The sequence below is a fragment of the Saccoglossus kowalevskii genome, chromosome 11, assembly GCF_978046115.1.
Source record: "Saccoglossus kowalevskii chromosome 11, keSacKowa6.1, whole genome shotgun sequence".
Lineage (NCBI taxonomy): Eukaryota > Metazoa > Hemichordata > Enteropneusta > Harrimaniidae > Saccoglossus > Saccoglossus kowalevskii.
Window position 1 is genome coordinate 34699285 of NC_140651.1, and position 22797 is coordinate 34722081.

At 41.1% G+C, this 22797-nt stretch overlaps 2 protein-coding genes across 4 annotated transcripts in view; one reads left to right on the plus strand and one right to left on the minus strand.

Moving 5' to 3' along the window:
* The window catches only part of LOC102808328 (DDB1- and CUL4-associated factor 6-like), a 109430-nt gene extending 107682 nt beyond the window's left edge, over positions 1 to 1748 (minus strand). For all 3 annotated transcript variants that reach the window (XM_085505139.1, XM_085505140.1, XM_085505138.1), the window contains exon 1: positions 1562 to 1748. In XM_085505139.1, coding sequence (XP_085361265.1) covers positions 1562 to 1640 — 79 coding nt within the window. In that variant the 5' untranslated portion in view covers positions 1641 to 1748. The remainder of the gene's footprint in view (positions 1 to 1561) is intronic.
* Positions 1749 to 2167: 419 nt separating this feature from the next.
* The window catches only part of LOC144341746 (uncharacterized), a 39624-nt gene continuing 18994 nt past the window's right edge, over positions 2168 to 22797 (plus strand). Inside the window, exons 1-3 of the mRNA XM_085505141.1 lie at positions 2168 to 2325; positions 21143 to 21183; positions 21687 to 21771. Coding sequence (XP_085361267.1) covers positions 2235 to 2325; positions 21143 to 21183; positions 21687 to 21771 — 217 coding nt within the window. The 5' untranslated portion in view covers positions 2168 to 2234. The remainder of the gene's footprint in view (positions 2326 to 21142; positions 21184 to 21686; positions 21772 to 22797) is intronic.

Genomic DNA, 22797 nt, shown 5'->3' on the forward strand with positions numbered 1-22797 from the left:
CACATCACAGAGTACAACAAGTAAATACGCCATGCTTGAAATGCATGAACAACCAGGTCTTGGCATAAGAAAATAAATTTTTTTATTTCTGTATTTGACTGTAGGACGAAACGGCACCCAGACAACACGTCACAGGCAGTTCCAATTCATATCTTTTACAGTAGATCGTTTTCGTCCAGAAAATGTAATCGAGTGTATGTGTGTATTCATATCCTATTTTTGGATTCTTATTTATAATAAATACAACGCTGCAGATTGGTCGTTAAAATTGAGTCTACGGTAAAATTGTTTTGACAGAAAACTCTTCTCCCCCTCACCACTCATTTGATTTTGACTGTAAAGTCAACCCGACGTTCACCCACCAGATCACAAGAACTCAAATCTCACATGAGATACAAGCCAGTACCACCCATGTACATACGAGCTAGGCTTCACGGAAGACAAGGCTGTACATTTTGATTTTCCACACGAGTGTCGTAAACAGGTTACAAGATAAGCCCGTGATGTCGCGGCGACTTTTCTTTACTAATGATTTTGATATTTTATCACGGGAATTTCCGTGTAATAACCTGTACTTATAATAAATAGTAAACTTTTTCATTGTCGCCTCTACCAATTAGTCAATATTATATGGAAATTTGAGGGCAATATTAAATACACGTTCTGTTTACCGATTTGTGACGGAAATATGAAAACCGAAGTCATTGACTTCGTGTTTTCACACTTGTTATATTAGCAGTCTGGAGGAGTCGTATGTATACAGAATGTGCATAGGAAGTTTCATTCTCAGATTTACTGTATACGAGATCAGTTCTTCGCGACCGTTTAGCAACACTCTGGCCGTGTGTATCCAGTGTACTGCCGCCTTTTCTTGTTGGCCATCATCAACTTGAATTAGTTCCACGTCATATTTTTCCGACGATGTATAAATTACCGAGCGCGCAATGTTTCAAATCATGGCACATGAAGACTGCTCTGTATTTGTTTGAAATTCAATTGCCATGTTATAATTAAACAAGCAAATTGTAATCCGTTCTTAGGATGTTTATATCAGTTGTTGTTTTGTGGGATTAGCTGTACAGGGGGAAAGATAAGCATTCATTTACTCAGTGGACAGAGGCATAGTTAATTACCCATGAGCACTTGGTGCAATCCAAGGGATTGAGCGGTTCCCCTTTAAGCAACGTTATTTCGCAATTTCGATCTCTTGTAAACCTGGGATGATGTATCAAGGTCTAAAGTAACCGTTTTATCAATTTTTGAAAAATCAAGAAAAAAGTGAAAATGTCCTTTCTCACTACCTAGTTATACATATAACAGGAGCATATAGATGGAGTTATCAGAATTTTTGGTACGTTTCAGCAGTGTCGCTATCTTATGGTACGATAGAGTTACTGTTGTCCCACTGGCCATATCACATTACACGTCAAAAAATGAAGACGTTTGTGACAAAAAGTAAGACGTTTGGCATTCATAGAGTGTACAATCAGATTACACATTATCAAACGCACACATACTGCTACTTCAAATTGAATACATATCTGAAATGCTTTTTACTTACTGACGACACTACGCCGAACTCCTGCTTCGTTTTGAAGTCCAATCGATCGCCAGTTAATATCCCACACAATGTTATCCATTGTACGTTGTGTGGTATTTTCATAAGTTTGTGGCGGATGGAGACTTGTAACTATAAAGAAGCATAGCGTGTTTTACACTGCGTGTACGCCATTTTACCCGAGATGTCACTTTCCAGGCAAGTGCGTTGTTGCAGAATTGTTGGGTCAAGTAATTTCTAGAAATTCAACGAGAAAAAATACTAATATAAATTTGATTAGTACATCATCATCATAAATAGCACATTAATATATCGTGTTAAAAAGTTTAAGTCAAAACTTACAGGAGAAAATTGAATTCGAAAATACAGTCTATTAATTAATATGATACGTTTACATGGTTTGTAACACTTCTTAGCACCGAATTCAGTATGACTATAACACATGGAACACACTCACTCCTATTCCTTCAGGAATAAAATAAGAATATGCAGTAATACATATTTAAAATTGACGATTATACATGTTTATTGTTGGGTATCTATATCAATTTTATTAACAATAGTTTGACGAAAATGCGATCCGGATCGACGCGCTACACTCTGTTTCCCCTGAATATGAAGTTACTGAGGACGTAACACATATGTCAAACTCGGTATATAATAATAAGAAACAGTCATGGCAATGGTAAACGTTTGGAGAGGGATGCTTCTTAGTATTGAACGCAGGCTACCAAAACGATTACTGCCTATTTGGAATCACCCAGCAGGTTAGTTTTGTAGGTGTGACCCAGAACTGAGCGATCAGCAAAGAAAACATCTCTTACTGATAAACGTGATAACTAGGGCCGGCAAATGGGTCACATCGGCTTGTTCCCCTGCAGTATAAAATACAACCATTCTATTAAAAGTAACTAAAATAGTCCCAGCAGACATTAATGGACGCTAGCAGACATATCAATGAAATGGATTGCTTGAGGCAACGACTTGGAGTAACCAACGACGCTAGTATCTTTACCTGATATGGTTGTTAGAGCTCCATTAAATAATGCCAAATGGAGTATGGACGCAGTGTCAGCACTGTATTTGCCCAGTACATTATATTTACTGTCAGCACTGTATTTGCAATTTGTCTACATTGTCCATCAGTGTATTAGGTGACAATTAGAGATTGTTTTGTATTCTGTATTCACCATTGGCTGCAAATTGTCTTTATTTTTTATTCATTTTTTTTTAATTTGATTTGTTTTATATTTTAAGAATTAGATTTTTTTTTAGCTTATAGTTTTTATTTTTTTTTTGTAAGACCCTTGCTATCTTGTCCTAAGCATATGAAAAATTGTGCTTACAACTGGTTTTTAATGAGTGTCGAAAACGTGCACAGAATGGTCGTTTTGTGCACGTTTTCGACACGGCTTATCAGCCACTATAAGTGCCAAATCCATGAAATAAACAGCCAATGTCAATAGAGTAGCCAAGGTGTTAAAAATGGATTAAGGTAGCAGGATAGTTTTTTTGCAAGAAAAATGTATACACCTATAATCGGAATAAATTTTACAAGAAACCATACAATCTATATATGTTTAGAAAGCTCTTGACTTGTATTTTCCTACTATTAATATTTTGTGAACATTGTGTTTGTTTTAGCGTCACGTGATTCTGAAAATCAGCGGGGCTGATAATTTAACTAACGTGAATAAAATTTTAATTGTCATCTCTACAGTCATTCATGCGATCAAAAACTTTACACTGTTTTGAAGCAAAGGTCATGAAGTTTAAATCCGTATTTCTATTTTTTGCATTAAGTTTTTTTTTTCTTTCCGAATATCACAAATTTCAAGCACGTTTTTTGGTGTTAAAGTTAGAGTATGCCGGTGGTTTGCACGAGGTTTGTGAAAAAACGCAATAGAATTTTGCAAATATGCAAATACGGATATGAAGCCAACATATCCAAGAGTAAGAAAAGTTAAACGTCGACATCGTAGCGCTATTCACTGAAACGTCATTTAAAATTAGGTCAACGGTAATTGCCAAAAACCGAACACCGAGAAATCGGCACTTTTATGATTTCAAACTTCAATCAACGTTAACTCCCGTTTTAGGAACAAAATTTACATGGGCTAATTGTAAATGAAATGCTTTGAAAGTTGTTTTCGGGAAAAATCATGAACCGACATTTATATCTGTGAAAAACTTTGTTTTTTGGCCGTTTTCTTTCACGCTATGGAGTTTTTTGACGGTCTGTGCTGATAACGAACGGTGACGTCATTCATTAAAGCTTGGATTATGCAAAGTGGGCGGTTCTGTTTGCGAGTAACAAACAATACAGACACTACACTTGGCAGTTGAAGTGTTTGCAAATACAGTGTATTTATTTTTGGGCCGTTATGTTTGTAAACTTATTAGTTCAAGCATGATGCCACGAGTTTCGAAGTCTCCTGGAGGCAGCTCGTACGTACTGGCGAAAGGGTGTACCCGTTACTGGTTGAGGTAACCCCTAATAGCTTTACAGTTTCACCAGAGCGCGCCGTCCCTTTCCAGTCGCTCGCATTCCAATGGCAGGCTTTCTATTTATTTTGAAAACTGCCCCCTTCTTTCGGGATGACGGGAAGCTAGGCTGGCTCAGTTGCGATCGAATACAATCTCCTTGCGTGCAAAGAAATTCAAACTGACTGCCTAGACCGTGACGCCTGCGCTCCACTATTGAGATATTGCCTACTTTGCAAAATTGACAAATCTCTTTTTCTAGGGCGCCATTCAACAGTGACATGTCAACGAGTCGAATCTCGCCGTCTTCAAACAATCGGCCGTGACATTCATTCTCACTTTCTTCTTCTACGTCGGAAGGTAACAATATTTTCCTGCGAGATACAGACATCTCTCGAACGTTTTGAACAGGAGTATCACCCACTGTATCGAAGTCTGATTCATCGGACTCTCAGTGTCACGGTAAAACTTTCTTCGCCCACTTCATGGCTGACACTGGTTTCGACGGGGAAATCCGTTCTGTACGAACCCAGCATCGTCTCTTTCAACATCTTTTTTGACAGGAGTGATCATTCTTTTGACGTTTTTCTTCTTTCTTCCTCGCTTTCTTTTTCTTGGAAATTTTCGCGTGCTTACTATCTCGTCCATAATTAGTGAATGACAACTAAACTAAAGAATTACTGACAACCCTCTCCTTCTTTGCATATTTTGCACATTAATGAAGGAAGCTGCCCTGTTTTTTAATTGGTGTGAATAGAATAATTGTAAAATGTGACCCAGTGATGTATGCCGGCATGTAGCATTTCCTGTGCTATTAAAAATCAAATCCCGCAAAACAGAGTTTTACCGTCGCAGTAACCTCCGGTCTTATACTTGTAGATGAATCTCTTCAAAATGTAATTGTAACCGGACTCACTGTTATCATCTATAAAAACTACCTAGATTTTAGATGATACTTTTAAATTTTACCAAAGTCGTACGAAAAAGTCAACCCTTGCCTTGCGAGAAACACTGGCCCACTATCCGATGTCAAGACGTCGGCCGGGGGGGGGGGGGGGGGGGGGCACGCTACTATTTCGTTTGCCGTGCATTTTGTTCGCATGAGCACATTAGATAAAACAACCAAGTATTTATCAGACAGATTTATTACATGTAACATAATTTACGAATTTAGAAAAACCTAAGCATGCAAGTATGCCTACTAGGTGAAAACTCCTCTGAAAAATGGATTATATAAACCAGGTCCAAGCATATTCTTATCATTGATCAACCTTTACATGTAGTTTGTGGCCTGTTACCAGAATTTTCATGCAATGCATAGCCACCACAGATGACCGTATTTTATTGTTTGCAACCATATTTTGTAAAAGGGAGCCCCCTGCCAATGTACTAGTAACTGCATTACTTCTGGACTAGGAAAGTAACCCCGTGGTCAGACACCTTTCAATGACAACGCCAAGAAAAAATATTACAGAAATTTATTGTAAGTTTTTATTCTGTTAACATATAATTACATTGAAGTGGTACATTCATGTACTTTTTTGTTTATTCAAAATGTGTTGTTCAAAAGCGATTGTTTTGTCTTTGCTGCACTTCCTGTCTAGAAAGGCAGCGTTCGTACATCTTATCAGCTGTGTGTAAACTACAAACAGATATCTTATCAGTTGTTTGTAAATAGCAAATAAAGAAAGTGGCTCAACTTAAAACTATTTACCCTCAGTTCAGTTATGTTTGTAAACCATGCATATTAATGAGATGCACTAGTTTGGTGCACACTGGATAAACAAAAACTTGGCCATTTGTTTGCACACAAGAAAAAAATCAGTTTACTTGTACAAGATATTTTTTTTTCAATAAAATAAAAACACCAATGTATGTAGCATGCCTTAGGGAGCTATTCGTCTGATTTTCAAAAAAAAATGTGAAAAGTGCACAAAAAACTATTCTGCTACCTTAAGTACTGGCAAACTAACTTCTGCATAGGTATGTCTCTAAATGCTTGCTTTTTGGTTGATTTAGTCATCTTTTTTTTGAAGCCAGTCCTACTAATTGACACATGGGACTGTCAGGGAGAAATACCTAACGCGCGGGACAGTGGCATCAATCCTTGTACTGTATAATATTTGTTTATGTTCAAAATTTGAAACAGAGTGGTGAATTCGAGCAGATAACCACACTTTTTATGATTGACACCCGGGCATTCCGGTGAGTCAAGTCGGCCATGATGTTTACTAATGATGTTTAACAATAGGACAATACCATTCGATCTATGGGGGTGACAATGCTACGCACACGTGCAATGATCCGTATCCTAAAAATATAGTAAAGTCTTTGTGTATTCTGTTGCAGTGCAAACTTGTATACAGTAAATCTTGTGAACGGTACAGAGTATGGTAAATCTCGTGTACAGTACAGAGTACGGTAAATCTTGTGTACGGTACAGAGTATGGTAAATCTCATGTACAGTTCAGAGGGGATATTTTTGTAGGCTGTGATCCAATGTTTTTATTCTTTATAATGTAATTCAAACAAATAAAAAAGGTATATTCGTAGCCTTGGAAGATTTAAAATGTGATCAGCGTTTTTATTTGTCCATGATTTGTACAAGTGTATAAAGCATTTTCCACATTGAGCTTCTGTCACACCTTGTTTTCACTACGTTCAATTACCCACCATAGACTCTGGTCAGTCAAAATGACTATTTTGAACTGTAGGCATTAATCAGCGATTCTGCCGGTGACTGAGAGATAGAATCCAGGTCAGGGGAAGCCCCATGACCTCAAGATTCTTTTACCTCTTACGTCACGAACCCACGTGACCGAGGCCACCTGGCAGCGCCACAGGTAGCCGTCCATCACTCTTAATTTCTCTCCGCCTCGAGTGGAGATGAAATCTAGCGAGCTCTGCTGGATCGCCTGCCTTTTTTCCTGTCCGGATTTATGGCTTGGATTGTTGCCGCTGCTCGGCATTCGACATTGTAGCTGGTAGGATAAGTTTTCCTTGTCATTTTTACCCTCGTGTCGTTTTCCCCTTTGTGTGTGGTATTTTTCACAGCAAAAAAATCAAAATCCGGCGCCACTACGTAACCAGTTGGTTTTCATGGCGGCACCTTTTACAACTGTAATTCGTTTCCCTCGTGCATGTCGTCTTTTATTTTCAATGTATTTAGCAATATATAGATGTAATGACAGCACCAGGGCTCGCTGCCATTTTCTTTCCGGTCTCCTCGTGTTTCGAGTCGACCGTGCAGTGGTTATATTCAGAATTTACCGGCATAGAACCCGCATCCGAAATGCTTTGTCATAGCTACATTGTAGGTGCGTGTTTTTTCACTGGAGTTCTGAGGCCTGAGATTTTCTTTCAGTGCCATCAAAATCGCTGAGACTGACCGCGTCACAGCAAGGTCGCGCGTCCAGTAAACAGATCGGTTAAAGTGAGTTGCGTGTTTGGCATGAGTGGAAAGTCCTCACACTCGGCTACCGGTGCTTCCTGTACCGGGACGTCGAGTAAGAGGCCCGACGGCGGAGGTACCGATATTTTTCTCGGTCTCCCCCGCTGATTTGAGGGCATCCTCACAGTCTGTTTTTTCAGGCGGTGTTTTACCCGATTTTACCAGCTGCAGGGAGGCTGTGCCCCTGGAGGCTTTCCTCCTATGGGGTCCGTTGCGGGTCTCTTTGTGAACCCTTCCTCGCACGGTGCCGGATTTGCCTCCGAGTTGAGGGCTTTGGTCGAAAGGACTGTCGGGGCAATTGCGTCCCTGGCAGGCCGGGTAGATCAGACGCAGTCGGAGCGAGCTGTCTCCACTGTGTCCCCTCGGTGGGCAAGCAGGAAGAGACACGAAAGCATGTTTGCATTCAAACACGTCTCTTCCGGGGAACCCCCATTCCCAGGCACGGCTCTCCCACTATTTTGGGGGGTGGCCGAGGCTCAGGCTAATTGCACCGGTCCTTCTCTGGATCCTCGGGCACTGAATGCCAACGGGGTGGTTGCAGCCAAGTCTCCGATCTCGGGGCAGGGCTTTCAGGGCAGGGCACACGTTGACCCCTCCCTACTTTCAGCCAGCTAGGGTTAGTCACGCGGTAACGGTACAACGGTAATGAATTTTTCCTTGTGTCCGGTCCCCGCTGTGGGTTTTGACTCCTTTCTTCCGACCCACGGGCATCCCCAGAGGGAACCGACCCTGTCATGAGACGCACAGTCGAACACGCTCCCTCTCACATATTTAAAGTGAAAGGAGATGCAGTTCGCTCGCGTCGGATACAGCCGGTACTCCGGGCGGTCCCTCAGAGTCTTCCATCTATAAGACTCGGTGAGCCACGCTTTTGAGGTGAGGTGGAGTATCATCGATCCCAGTGATACGATGTATATACCCCTACCCTTGATCCTAGAGCGAGCACCTAAGGTTGCTTCAACGTTTATGGGATCACAGGCATCGGGATCCAAAGCAACCCCGTCGGCAAGTCTTTCCCTGTCTGCCTGAGTGCGGAGTGGGGCGCAGAGCACGCAAACAGTGTTGATGGGCGGCATTGGTCAGCCGCGGAGGATGTAATGCTTAAGTCCCCCGGGTGGGGATAACATTAGGCAACACTTCCCACTGGACCAAACGCTACCCGGTCGGTGTGGTTTCGGGATCAGACCCCATAGCGTGGGATGAGACCAAAACGCCCCCAACCGGATTCCAAGGCTCCTTCCCCAGACCCCGGTACCACGAATTTGGCAAACCGGGCAAAGGGGGATAGCCGCGTTCCATGGGTGTCTTTGCCAATTGAAGACGACCCATCCAGCCCTGAGGGCAGAGTTGCTTGAGCACATTATCATGCGTGACCAGCACTCTGGAGACCTTGGAGGCAGAACGCACCAGCCTCCTAGACCAGGCGACATTTTTACTGGTGGGTCACCGCACATCTAGCATGCGACACCCCCTAGTGTCGCCTGGCTCTCTCGGCCAGGGCCACTATCATGCTACAGGATGCGGCCTTAGAGGCACATGTTTTTGCCGACAAGCTGAGCCGGGGTACGTCCCCCACCTCAGTGACGTAGACTGGACATCCTCCACCTTCTTTTTTCAGGGAATGGTGGATACAGTCTCGGAGCTTCGGAGTGCAATGAACCAGAGGGTTCAGATCGAATCCGCTAGCCAGTTGGTCCTGCCATGGACAAACAGAGGGCACCCAAAGCACAGAAAACACAACGCCCTAGGGCGTCATCTGCTAGCCAGAGCTGGCCAGGAGGCAAGCGCTTATACCCTTCCATGGGAGGGGAGGGTAGTGGCACGCCCCCAGGGAGGTAAGAGCCAGGTGGTGGCTCCTCACCCTCCCTGGGCGGACGTCTACCCGGCAGCAGGGGAGGCATGTTTGACGCTCACCTCCAGTGTTCGAAATTAACGTCAGTCCGTCGGCCTCACGCCGACAGTGGGTGTAAAGGGCCTAGAGCTGTGAAAGACCATCAGTCCTTGTGACCGACCATAAATTTATATTTAAAAAAAAACGTTCCATTATTTAGTATGATTGTAAGACCAAATATATAATAAATATCGATAGTACCGGTAACTCCAGAATTGTTTCAAAATTGCGTTTTCTTGCACGTTTGATCAACAAATGGCATCACTCATCGACCTAGGCATACGAGTCATAATTCAAGCTCGCCGAATGGTCGCGAAATGCGCCGAACGTGGAAACTATAACAAATGATCTGATTGGTTGTAGGCCGATCAAGCCTCCGATTCAAACAAATAGAATTCGCGCTTACATTTTATGTTCCGCTATCTTTGATTTGCATCGAACACGCTGATATCAATAGTTGCAGAGTTACGTCTACATCGAAGTATGTGGCGATATTTAAACTGCCAGAAGCCTGCTGCTAAACGTGTGAAAACTACACAAGGAAGGCGTGACAAACAGCAAGAATTCGAACGATCTAGGCGTAAAACACGCACATTCCAAGTTAGCTGGCAGGCAGAGTTCAAAGACTGGTTACTTTTTGATAACAACAAGGCGATGTATTGCCGGTCTTGTCTAGGATCCTACGGTCAGCTGTCGGTTAGTAAGATTGTGAACACGATGCAAAATACATGTCAGATTCGGAGTCGGCCAGTGATCATGTTTTTTCTGAAGATTTTGATGAGTTTAGTGACGATGAAAGAAATGATGATGACCTCTTTGAGGCTACAGATAATATATCTGATTAATTAGTAAATAAAGACATAGGTCCTTCGGGCCTATAATGATTTTCAGTTAATTTCGAACACTGCTCACCTCTGCAACCGGGGGGAGAGGCACGCGTTTGGTGAATGGCCAGGTCACAACTTAGTGACTACTTCAGGCCTTGGGGAACTCACCTCATGGGGAAGGGAGCTCTCCCCCCTCGCAACTGCCGAACACATGGCCACATATCCCTGTTGTACACAGATTGCGCCGGTGTAGTCCGGTTTGGAAACGGATGACCTATCCCTGGACCTTTCCAGGTGGTGACATCCGTTTACGAGATACTGCTGAAATCTCCATTTCCCCCCTTCAGTGTCCCCCCTGTTGGGCACTTGCAGGGGACTCCTGTAAGGCGGAAGCAATCAGACAGGAAGTAGCAGTTTGCTGGGGAAAGACGCCATACACAGGGTACATCAGCCAGAACTAAGGCCAGGCTTCTACCCAAATGTGTTCGTAGTACCAAATCTACAAGTGGCAGGCGTCCAGTTTTGGACCTCGGCAGACTGAATCAGTACGTGCTCCTCGATCGGTTCCATATGGAGACACCATTCAGGGTTCTTCTCTCCATCCACCGTTTTGACGGGCTAGCCCCGCTGGACTTCAGTGGGGCCTACCTGCACGTACCGATGCACCTAGTGAGTTGCCATCTCCTTTGAATCGCCCAGCTGGGCCAAGTATTCGAATTTCGGGTGCCCCCCATTCGGGTTAGGCACAGCGCCCTACATGTTCACCAGGGTGATAAAACAGGTAGTGCTGCTGCTTCACCAGATGTCGGTATGTCACACGCAACGTAATACATGTATTACCGTAATTGGTATAGTACAGGTGTGATGGTTCAAATACCAAAATGGCAACAGTAACAGAAAGACTTCCCTGGCGGCGATGATAAAATACGAACACGGAGCCAACAGATGAGGTTTCAACTGGTACTGGTATTATTATACTCTGCAAACATCAAGTACAATAACGCGGTAAAACTCCACTACTCCAATAACTAGATACTTAAACTCCAATTCAATTCAACGAGATCTCCGATCTGAACTCAGTGCTGAACAACTCCCCTATATATACCCCCACTGTCTATAAATAGACCATTACATCAGCATACATAATGAGTCTGGAACTTACTACAAATTTCTAGAATGTTCCATTACCTTCTATTGCCTCCTACAGTGTTCTATTACCTATTCAACCATTTCCTAAAAAATATAGAATATTCCACCCAGACACAGTACGGTTCTAGAACATTCTCAGTGACACGGAAGTGGTAAATAAGTCGTATGCGACACGGTACACCTCAATCCGTACCCAGACTTCCGGTTACCAACAACCCGGGCAAGGGGTAATAGCCAAACGCGTCAGGCTAACACTGGATTTACTCCACCAGTTGGGCTCATTAGTAAATCGACAAGTCCCACCTCGACCCAACGTACAGTTGGTGTCCCAGGGCATGGAGTTTTGACACAGAGGTAAGCTTGGCTTAGCTATTTCAAGTGTGTTGCTTAGCGCTAAGCAGCCTAGCCGAATGCATAGTCAGCGTTCCCTCGGTGTCCCTCCGTGAACTAATACAGATCATCGAAATGATGACCTCAGTTCGAAGGGTCGTTCCCCAGGCCGCACTACGCAGCCGCCCGGTATAACGATTGTTATAATGCCGAGCTCTCCTATGGGAACTAGATAGGCGGGTTTCGATCTCGGACCAAGTGAAGGAAGCCCTGCCCTGGTGGTCGTCACTGGCCAACCTCGGACAGGGGAGCCCCTTGTGCCCGCTCGCCGCAGGTATGACTCTGGTATCAGATACCTTTCCCTAGGGTTGGGGAGCGCATCTATTGGGCCAACAAGCCCAAGGATATGGCCCCCACATTAGTTTCGGGACTACCATATCAATCGGCTCGAACTGAGAGCAGTGTACTTAGCACTACCACGCTTTCTACCCATAGTTCGAGACCACAGAGTCCTGCTCCGCACAGGCAACGCAGCGGTGGTTTCCTTCAAGAAGGAGGGGGACGCTTTCCCCATCGTTGTCAGTCCTAGCGGAGCAAAATCTTCCTTTGGTGCCTGGAATACAATGTGGAGCTAGCCGCACACCACCTTCCAGGGGTGAGGAACAGTCTGGCGACTCCCTTTCAGGGCGGCTCTGTCTCCAGAACACGGAGTAGCTGATACCCCAGTGGGTAGCCTCTAGGCTGTTTCGGCCGTGGGACGGTCCAAGGTTGGACCGTTTTGTCGTACGCCGGAACGCAAAGCTCCGGACATACGTAACACTCCTGCTGACTCCAGGAGCCTGGGCCAGGGTCGCTTTGCTAGCCCCGTGGACCCACTTAGTTGTGTACGCCTTTCCTCCCTTTCCGCTAGTTCACCGGGCACCGGAGAAAACTTCGACAGGGGCACACCCGCATATTATCATGGGTTGCACCCAATTGGCCAAGCAAGGCCTAGTTTCCACTTCTGTTGGAAATGCTAGTCGAAGCGCCAGCAGTGCTTCCGGACTTACCGGACCTGCCGTCCCAACCAGATGGCGCACTACCAACGAGCCCAGCAGGTATCACTTACACGTATAGAGGCTCTCAGTAGACCCGCACATACGAAGGCCTTATCTGAGCGGGCTGCCAACGTCCTGGCCAGGGCGAACAGGGATTCCACCTACGCGGCCTACATTTCTTGTAAGTGTGGACTTACTCGTACGGTCAAGTCGGTTAATATACGTAAGAGCTTGAATATAACATCAGTTAAGTCACGGAAAGTACGTTGTAATATGTTACACATGTAGTTCAAGTCGTTGAATATACGTTGCTATTTGAAATGTACATTGACGGGTCGAGTACGTCAAACACGTTTTTCCCTGTACATACATGTATCCCAAATATCCTCATACTCGCGCATTTTTTTTTCTTCTTACTTCGAACTTTCATTCATGTAGTGACCTTGTACTTGCTTGTAATGTGTTTTCAATTAAAGCAAACCTAAATGCGGCCTTAATTTATAGTTGTGTATATTCTAAACTGTATTCGAAATAATATTGCAGTGGTTTAATTTTGTTTTAATTATAACTGTAGCTTGGATAGGCATTTGAAGTGCTTGCCATGGAGGCCATTCATGGAAGGGAATAATTAACGAACGAACATATTTAACATCCGGGTACTTTTCAAAGCTATGACGTTTTAGTATCTGATCGCATTCGTATACGCCATTGTACATAACCGTTCATGCTGCCAAGCATTGTGTACTATTAGTATAAACTCAACTTTTATATGCACAATGTGCTTTTTAAAACTTGGGTTAGAGCCTTATGCGTTTGAACCACAGTATTCTGAGAATGAAAGCCCAATTGCGTTAAAGTACCGTACTTCCCCGATCGTAAGCCCCTCCCGAGTATGAAGCCCATCCCTATGTTTTTACTTGGTATTTATCGAGTTGAGGACATTCACGATTATAAGCCCAGAGTGTTTTTACAGGGCGTCGACGATATTCCTTAAAATATGCGTGTAAAAGGTGTGTTTCATTTCATAATAATCGTGATTGGCATGTTAGTTTGGTTCATGCTTTTAGTTTTATGAGAAAACTCGCATTAATTTCAAGTTCAGAGTGCATGGCGAATGTACACAACGTGATTTGCATCGTTTCTATTCTGTCATTTACTCAGGATGAGCATCGATGTTGCAATTCTGGAGTAATCCATATTTCTTTGAGTAGTAGCCTTCGAAAAGCCAAAAATGTGATCGTCAAGGCGTGTACCTGGTTATTGGGCATGGTTTACTTTGAGACTATCATGAAAGGCCTAGGGTTTGAACGATGAGACATGTTGGCGACCGAGAAAGGTGTTTAAATTCTTCCTCCACACTCAGTTTACCCACGGTCACTATTGACCTTCGTTTATATTTCGGAAATTGCGAATCGCCAGTTTTTAGGGAAAAAAATCATCGTTTTTTCGTTGCAATCAGTGCTACAGATCACATTTTAACATTGCGGTAATTCACCTCCGCATTGCGCTCAAAAATCATCATCAATAATCGGAAAATTTCATCATTACGACACATCATTTTGATTGGTTAATGAAAGACATGACCTGTTATGTCAAAGGAAGTTATTCCAGGTCAAATCGTGCTGAAAAACCTCATGGTGGAAAATTGTTTTGCGTCGAGAGTTTGCGTACGATCGAAAACATACCAAAACGAAGATAATGATAAATGCCTTCGTCCACTGTTTCCTCACAGACCCTACCCATTATTTCACCGTAAATTCAGACGGTATGTAAATCGTATTGTAATAAAATGTTTGTTTCTTCATTGTAAGTATCGTTCAAATCAATGACGCATTTTTTTTCAAAAATAAGTATTATTTTCCTGAGCTCGGCGTGGTGAACGAATATTTTTTTTGGATAATTTTTCGTTGTTTGCAAGATGGTTACAGTGTTTAACCCCAAAACAAAATCATTTTTTCTGAGTTGGTCCTCGAGTACAAGCTCATCCCTTACTTTTCCTTTTAATACGTGTTCATGCCTCCTGGCTTATGATCAGGGAAGTACGGTATACTGTGACGATTCAGATCAGTCCAGTGTGAGTGATGAGAGTATATCGTCGACGATGCCCCTTGTTCAGATGAAAGTTTTATTTCAAATTACACGAAAGTCTGTGAACAATCTGCTTGGTGTTCCTGTGACACTTGTCCCATGATTTGCCAGTGCAGCCCCGTGAATACATGGACGAAAATGTTTCCACCACCACCCTACGAACTCAAGATTGCATACTCCAGCATCCATACTTTGAATAATTTGCACGCCGCACAGTGCAGTACTGGAAACAGAATTTATTAGATAGTTAGACAAAAAACAAAACAAAATGCCTGTCTCGATCAATCGCACATCCATAATGTTTGTATGTTGATATGCTTGTAAATAACATTAACGTAAAAGTCGAAACAACCTACATTGTAGACTAGAAGTCAATTCACCAGTCCAGCCAGCTATGGCTCCCTAAGTTGCTTATATTTAATCAGATACTATTTCGTCATCATGCTTTGTTACCTTACCTGTTTATACCTCATGAGGGCGTTTTTTTATGGCAAGATTGCGCAAACGGAAGTCCTTAGCAGGTTTATGGTTTCTCATATTTAAATCATCATAACTCTGAAGATACTCATTTTTTTTTTTTTTTTTCAAATTTATAATCAATATACATAACTTGATAAATACAAACACCAAAATAGGCTCTATTTAGTTCCCCTTTAAGCAATATTTATTTCAATGTTTAACACATGTTTATTGAGACTACAAAGGGCAAAACATCGTTACTTAACGACAGTAAAAAATGTGTATTGAAATAAAACGGTGATTTTTTTTATACGAGAAATTGTTGTCCATGGTGGTAATGAAGTGTGTATGCGAACAGATTGCAAAAAATGTGAAAACTGTAGTCGATACAGTCTGTTAACTATGGCCTATTTTTGCAAAAATGTCTGGCAGGATAGCATGCACAGATGCTGGCTACTGTAGTGCTTTGAATCATGACCGTTTTTCACCGACTTAACCTGATAGCGTGAAACTCCCCTGACCGGAAAACGGGTATTGAATCATATGATTTTCCCCCTGTGTTACACTATCACATTGGATGAATTTAGCATGAGTGTGGATTTATAACGTTGCATCATTAATTGTATTGCAATTTTAATAGTTGGTTGGCTATTTTTGAATTCCACAAAACAGACAATTCCCCGCGCCGTTATAATTGTAGTGTTTGCATTCGATTGACCGAGTATACCAATATATAGTTATCTTTTCAGTGATATATTTTACTCAGATTTATTCAGTATTTTGCTTTTATACAATTTTACATGAATACTGTTGAACTGTGTTGTATTTTTATGCAGTAGATTATTTAGTCCTATAGAGGTCAGTGACACTGAGTGATCTTGGATACGGTAACTAAGCAAACTAGGTGAAGCCAGTTTTACCGTGTGTCCACGTTATTACGAGTTGTTTGTGATGGAACTAGTCCTGAACTATTTCATTTCATGTTCTTCTTTGTTCCTATATTGTGCAGTGGATATATACTCCATTTGACTGTTGCTATAGAGATGAATAACACTGAATATCTGAGACATATCAGATGCTATAGGAATTATTATTGCAAAATAGTGTGTTTTACTATGTGCTCATTGATGACAGTGTCAAATAACGAATAAACGACACGTCCTGACTTCTCAGGGTTTTTGGTCAATGTATTTGATGTGTGTCTGTGCATGTCATATTTTTATAACTATTATCATTAGGATTACAGCGCCCCCTATGGTCGCAACTGTTCTCAAGTCCAGACAACAGAATTATACCGAATCAAGGAAGTACGACGTTAAAGCTTATTGTTTATTTAAATCTTTTTTGTGTGCACAGTCTGGAGTGTAACACTTCCAATATTGATTCTTGAACACAAAATATCAAATATATCTTTTTTTTTCCTGTAAATGGTACTTTCATTTTACTTCCTGTATAAATGCCTTTTTGATTTCCTGCATCCTGTACCAGTTACCCTCCCCCACTCATACAGCATGCTGTAAATTTCTTATTGTACACTCAGTTTAAGGTAAATTTGGTTTAAACCTCTTGTCGAAAGCACAGAGTTTGGTCAATCTCATGCACAATATAGCGTACGGTATATTACGTTTCGTCAACATATTTCAAAGTGTTGACACCGAGACACATATTCAGCAGTGATTGACACTCTATTGCACAAATATAACAAAGGAGGAAAATACACTGTCTATAATTCAATTCAACCACATTTAGTAACCGTGGTTCAACCCAAGCAAGACGCATTTTTTCAAATAAACTTGACATACCAAATATGATAAACTTGTGTACTAAGTAATCCAGAAAAGAATTTGTCATTTGTTCTGGCTTGGGCCTGAAGGTAAGGGAAAACATTTACATAACCAGGACGAGTTGTGTCTATAGGTCTCATGCCACTAATTAACCAATGGCTGCTCGTAGCCCTCAATTTAAATGCCCAGCAAGAACCAATGAAATTTTTTAAATATTATTTTTCTCAGGTGCTCCCTGTTTGAGGGCGTAATCACCTGGGTCAGAGGTGAGACCAACATGTGGTCTTTTGTTTACTACTTAGCGACTGTGTACATGTGGGTTTATTCTGTGTGTTAATGGATGTTCTAATCTTGGTGTTTTTCCAGTGATTTCTCTTGGTGCAATCCAAATACAGTAGGTGTGTCTTGTTTCCCTGAGATTTGCAAGAGTTTGAGCTGGCCAACATGTTAGTTTTTTTCATATGGTTGATTACTGGCATGTTGATTTCCCATTTTTGAGCCATATTTTCAACTTTCTTCGTCATTTTCATATAGCAATCTCGTCATATGTTAACATTGTCGTCTATGGAAATTCAATTAGTGGTATGAGCCCTATAGACAATACATTTGTTTCTGTTTGGAGCTGTAGCAGATAACAAAAGGTCTTGAATAAATTAATGGCGTGATATACGCCACCTTGTATTTCTATATTACGGAACCCCTCGTAGTTTGTTTGTGCGGTGTACAGTAGATTATTTACAAGCTGATAACATTAATCCCAAACCAATTTGTAGCGGCCAGGGCTCATAACACGGACCACAATCTCCGAGCATGGACCTACGCTATATTCTGTGTGAGCTACTACAAAAGCATGACACCACGGCAAAGAATTCTATTCGCACACATGCTTTCGGTGCTGCATTCATGTGCCCTAGTATAACGTGTAAATAAAAAGAAGAAAATTAATAGGGGCCTAGCCCTACGGGCTTGGGCCCCTAAAAAGCCCACTGAATGACGTTCCCACTTTTATTAAATATTGGTAGTAATAAAGAGAGTATCACAACGCCTTGGAAGCGACACATCGAAAAGTCAAGTTCAGTTCATGGCCTGCTGTACGAATTCACGTTTGCGAGATCCCAAGCCCAGTTGGCAAGCTACATACCAGGAGTTTTCTGTATACATGCCCCGTGATCGATCTTTTCCAAACCCGTGGTTACTTACTGCGTGATCAGCGGGTTTTATTTTATATCAGTGTATGACGTTGTTTTAGTGTGAGCGATTAAACTTGCCGACATAACGTTTTTCAGAGTTATGCCATTGTTCTCGCTAACTTTGACTAATTTTGAATAAAAATATTTGATGTCTGTCTATTTAATACACGAGTTCTAATTTTCATATTAGCTGACTTGTTCTTTGACTAATTTTGAATAAAAAATATTCTCCTACAAGGGCGGGTTGTTTACTATACATGTTTTATCGTGGGCGCAAACAAGATTCAAGTCTTACTGAATGTTGCAATATAGCAAAACTTTCTTAGCTGCACTACCAAAAATATTTGTTTTGAAAAGCGATTTGCTACATTTTGTGACAATCTCACTTTTCTTGGAAACAGTCGATTATCGACTAATTATGTTTTGTCTCGATACGTACTATGGCCGAGTGATTGTCTGTTTTCATATTGTAACATTATTTTGACTACACAACAACGAAGCTGCTAGATCCTGTACGGGGACGCGTTCGGTTGATGGATGACCCCCCACACAGCCCTGCGTACCTCCATAGACTGTACGCAGGGCTACCCGGATCCATGATATAACCATGGAGGTAACATAGCACAACAATGAGAAAACTATGCTTTATTTTTACATGCGGTGAGTATAGAATAATTTCCGCGTAACAGACGTCTTACAAATTTGTTTTTTAAATGAATCTTACTAAACAATACTACCGGAGTGTCGCCCCACTTGTACAAACTTTTCCGGCATCAAAAATATATATACATTCCGACATTCATACAATGCTGATTTTAATGTTAATTAATTTCGACAATGTCGGCACATTTGTACTGTATTTCAACGTCACTTGAAATCTGACTACATTTTAAATCTTGTCCATGGCTACGAATTTACTTTTTTATTTGTTTGAATTACATTATAAAGAATAAAAACATTGGATCACAGCCTACAAAAATATCCCCTCTGAACCGTACATGAGATTTACCATACTCTGTACCGTACACGAGATTTACCATACTCTGTACCGTACACGAGATTTACCATACTCTGTACCGTTCACATGATTTACTGTATACAAACTTGCACTGCAACGGAAAACACAAAGACGTTACGATATTCTTAGGATACGGATTTCATTGCACGTGTGCGTAGCATTGTCACCCCCATGGATTGAATGGTATTGTCCTATTGTTAAACGCTAACCAACTACATCATGGCGGACTTGACTCGCCGGAATACCCGGGCTTCGATCAAAAAAGTGTGGATATCTGCTCGAATTTGCCACTCTGTTTCAAATTCTGAGCATAAACAAATATTATACAGTACAAGGACCCCTCAGAAGCCCCCAAAACCTAATATTGCATGTGAGAACGCAACAAATTCGTTGAAATTTCACGTTTTCCCCGCAAAGGGCATGCTGGCTGTTCCCTCTCTGGACTCCCTTCCCTCGTATACTAGTACGGATTCTGCCGTAAATTGACCCTGGGCGATTTCACGGCTTAGTGGGCACTTATTTGGGATAAAACATTTCAAAAAATAATCATTAAATATTTTTTGGGTACTTATATTTTCATTAAAAAATCTACCCACGCGACTTTTAACACCGGCAATTGGGCCACCCAAGACGAAAGAAATCATTGCAGAATAAAAAATAACTAATAATTCTTGCTGAATTAAAAAGTAGACCGCCTGAAATTTCATTACAATGTCACCCAGTGTCATTTGTTTTTATTTTATTGGTAACGAAAGTATGTTCTAAACAAAGTTTCAAATATAAACGAAAACCAACTAACTGCAATGCGTAGTAGCAAACGATCACAGTTGCGCAATCCGGTCATGCGTTTCACAATTGTTGATTATTACTCAGTGAATATAATAAGGCACAAAAAATAAATTCATTGAATTGTTATGAAATGCAAATAAAATTCAACTTAGTTTAGAAAAATCGCCCTGGGCGAGAGCAGAGAAACCAGGAACATATTGATGTGTTTTCCACAAAAAAAAAAAGATGCCACAGCAAAAGCCAAGATCTATCATTCTGAAGCACGCCAGAGACAGACTGAATGCAGTTTTGAATATTGACACCGTTCGCATTTTTTAAATGAGCCAAAACAAAACAAAAATTGTATGCTGCTTAAGCGATGATCGGTCAAAACAGACTCGTTTTGCAAGTTTTAACGGCTACGTTCTGCTGAAGATTGGGTATAAGTACGTTATTTTAGAATCATTTTCATTTGGTTTCACAAGATAGTTAATCTGATTTATCATATACCGGTAGCATTACAAACAGGAAGTCCTCAGCATGGGTCAGAGTACTAGTAAACCCCAGACCACTCGTTTTTATGAATGGTCTGGGTGTGGCTTGTGGGTAAGAATAGAAAATGGATTTCGATGAGGTTGTGATTATTTGGATTTTTGAGAACGGATTTTTACTATTGAAATGAAATTATCACATCTAGGGGTGAATTGTTAATAGGTAAAGTGATGTTAAAAAACATAAGTTGTTCATCGTCTTGCGTACACTTCAACAACAAAGGTTTATTTTTTTCAACACAGATCTCCAGTCAAGAGGGTGGCGTTTGGACGTAACCCCGGAGTTAAACATGGCCCAAATTGATAGAGTAAAACACAGAAGTGGAAGAGCTGTCCATGCATTGACCAATCACACAAGAGCTCACAAACACCAACGAAATATTTGTTGTTGTACTTAACAAAAGGGTTTGGCACTAAAAACAATGGAGCGTTTATAGGCTTTACGTTGGATTTATATCGTTTTATAGTCCAAATCCCCTAGAAAGAGTTGTAAGCAAAAATTTTCATATGAGGATTTTATGTGTCTAATAAACATTATTGTATATGATTTGTTGTAGGTTTGAAGACCATCCATTTCTGGGCCCCAGGTTTTAAATGGGTAAGAATAATTAATATAGTATGTAATTGTCATGTAACTTTGTATACAGAATATTACTGTACTTATTTAGATAATAACTTGCTTCTCACAGTGGTTGTACTCGCATAGTGCTTCTCAACCAATCAGAGTGCTTCATTGCAGAAGTTTATATGCACTAAGTATCCTTTGTCTTTGTTCTTATAAATATTTTATAAGTCTTTTGTCTATTATTCTTGAAATTATGCTTTGTACTGATGTGACATCAGAGATGAAACAATGACCATGTTTTACTTACAATATTAAAGTCCTAAATAATTTTTTGAAAACTAAGAGATTTGACCTCAGAAAATAAGACTAGAGTTAAGACTAGAAAATGGGACATTTTGATAGGTTGAAAAGAATTTGGTAGATGTTATGCACAGTTTTGTGATTTCTGAATTCAAATTGCAAGATGTTGATTGTCACAATCCTAAAATTACAAGAAATGGCCGTATAATACTGCTGCCACTCACTCTCACTTATAGGGGCTTGTTATTGCTGGCATAGCAGATATTGCTCGTCCTCCTGAGAAGCTCAGCCCTAAACAGTCAGGAGCATTAGCAGCAACAGGTATGTCAACTTGTACTATTTTAGTCACGTGACCCATTGTTCTGGTTGCACATTTGTTCCTATCAATCTACACATGTCTCTCCACTTTATGCTATTGTAAACCAACCACACTTGTATTCATATGCAGAGTGTAATTTCTAAGACAAACTTATACCGGCATTAAGGGAAACTTATATCGCCATTAAGACAAACTTATACCGGCATTAAGACAAACTTATATCAGCATTAAGGCAAACTTATATTGGCATTAAGGCAAACTTATATCGACATTAAGACAAACTTATACCAGCATTAAGGCAAACTTATACCTGCATTAAGGTAGAGATGCAGGTTTGTGAGCACTTAGGAGTGAAATTTTTTAGTCCCCGTTTGGACGTAGTCCCCGTACTTATGTTATGTTTTGTCCGTGTGTGCGTGCCTGCATCCCGACCTGTATCTTAGAAATGCCTGGACCAATCACAATCAAACTTCACACATACATCATACATAATATTATACATATGCATGTCAATTTGTTTCATGATCTGATTCAAGATGGCCGAATGGCGGCCATGTTTGTGCTAAAAATCGTAAAAATCCAGCATTTCTCGGCTGTTTACAGATGGATTTTGTTCAAACTTGGTATGAGAAGAATAATAAATACTTTTTAGGTCTAGAGAAAAATCGAATATTACTAAAGTTAGATCTTCAAAAGGAATAGTTACCAACTCAGATGAGATTTTAAAAGAATTGAAAGCATTCTATTCTGACTTGTATAGTACAAAAGCTGACTCTAATAGGAATATTAAAGCACACCCTCTCCTGCATAATCCAAGTATCACACCCTTAACAGACATGATGAATAATTGTGATAAGGAAATAACTCAAAACCAAGCATTCAATAAAGTAAATGGTATGGCGCGGAACAAAACACCCGGTAATGACGGAATCCCAGTTGAGTTTTACCTTCAATTTTGGCCTTTGGTGGGGGAATTGCTCACTGCATCCTTAAATTTTGGTTATAAAACAGGTGAATTATCAAACTCT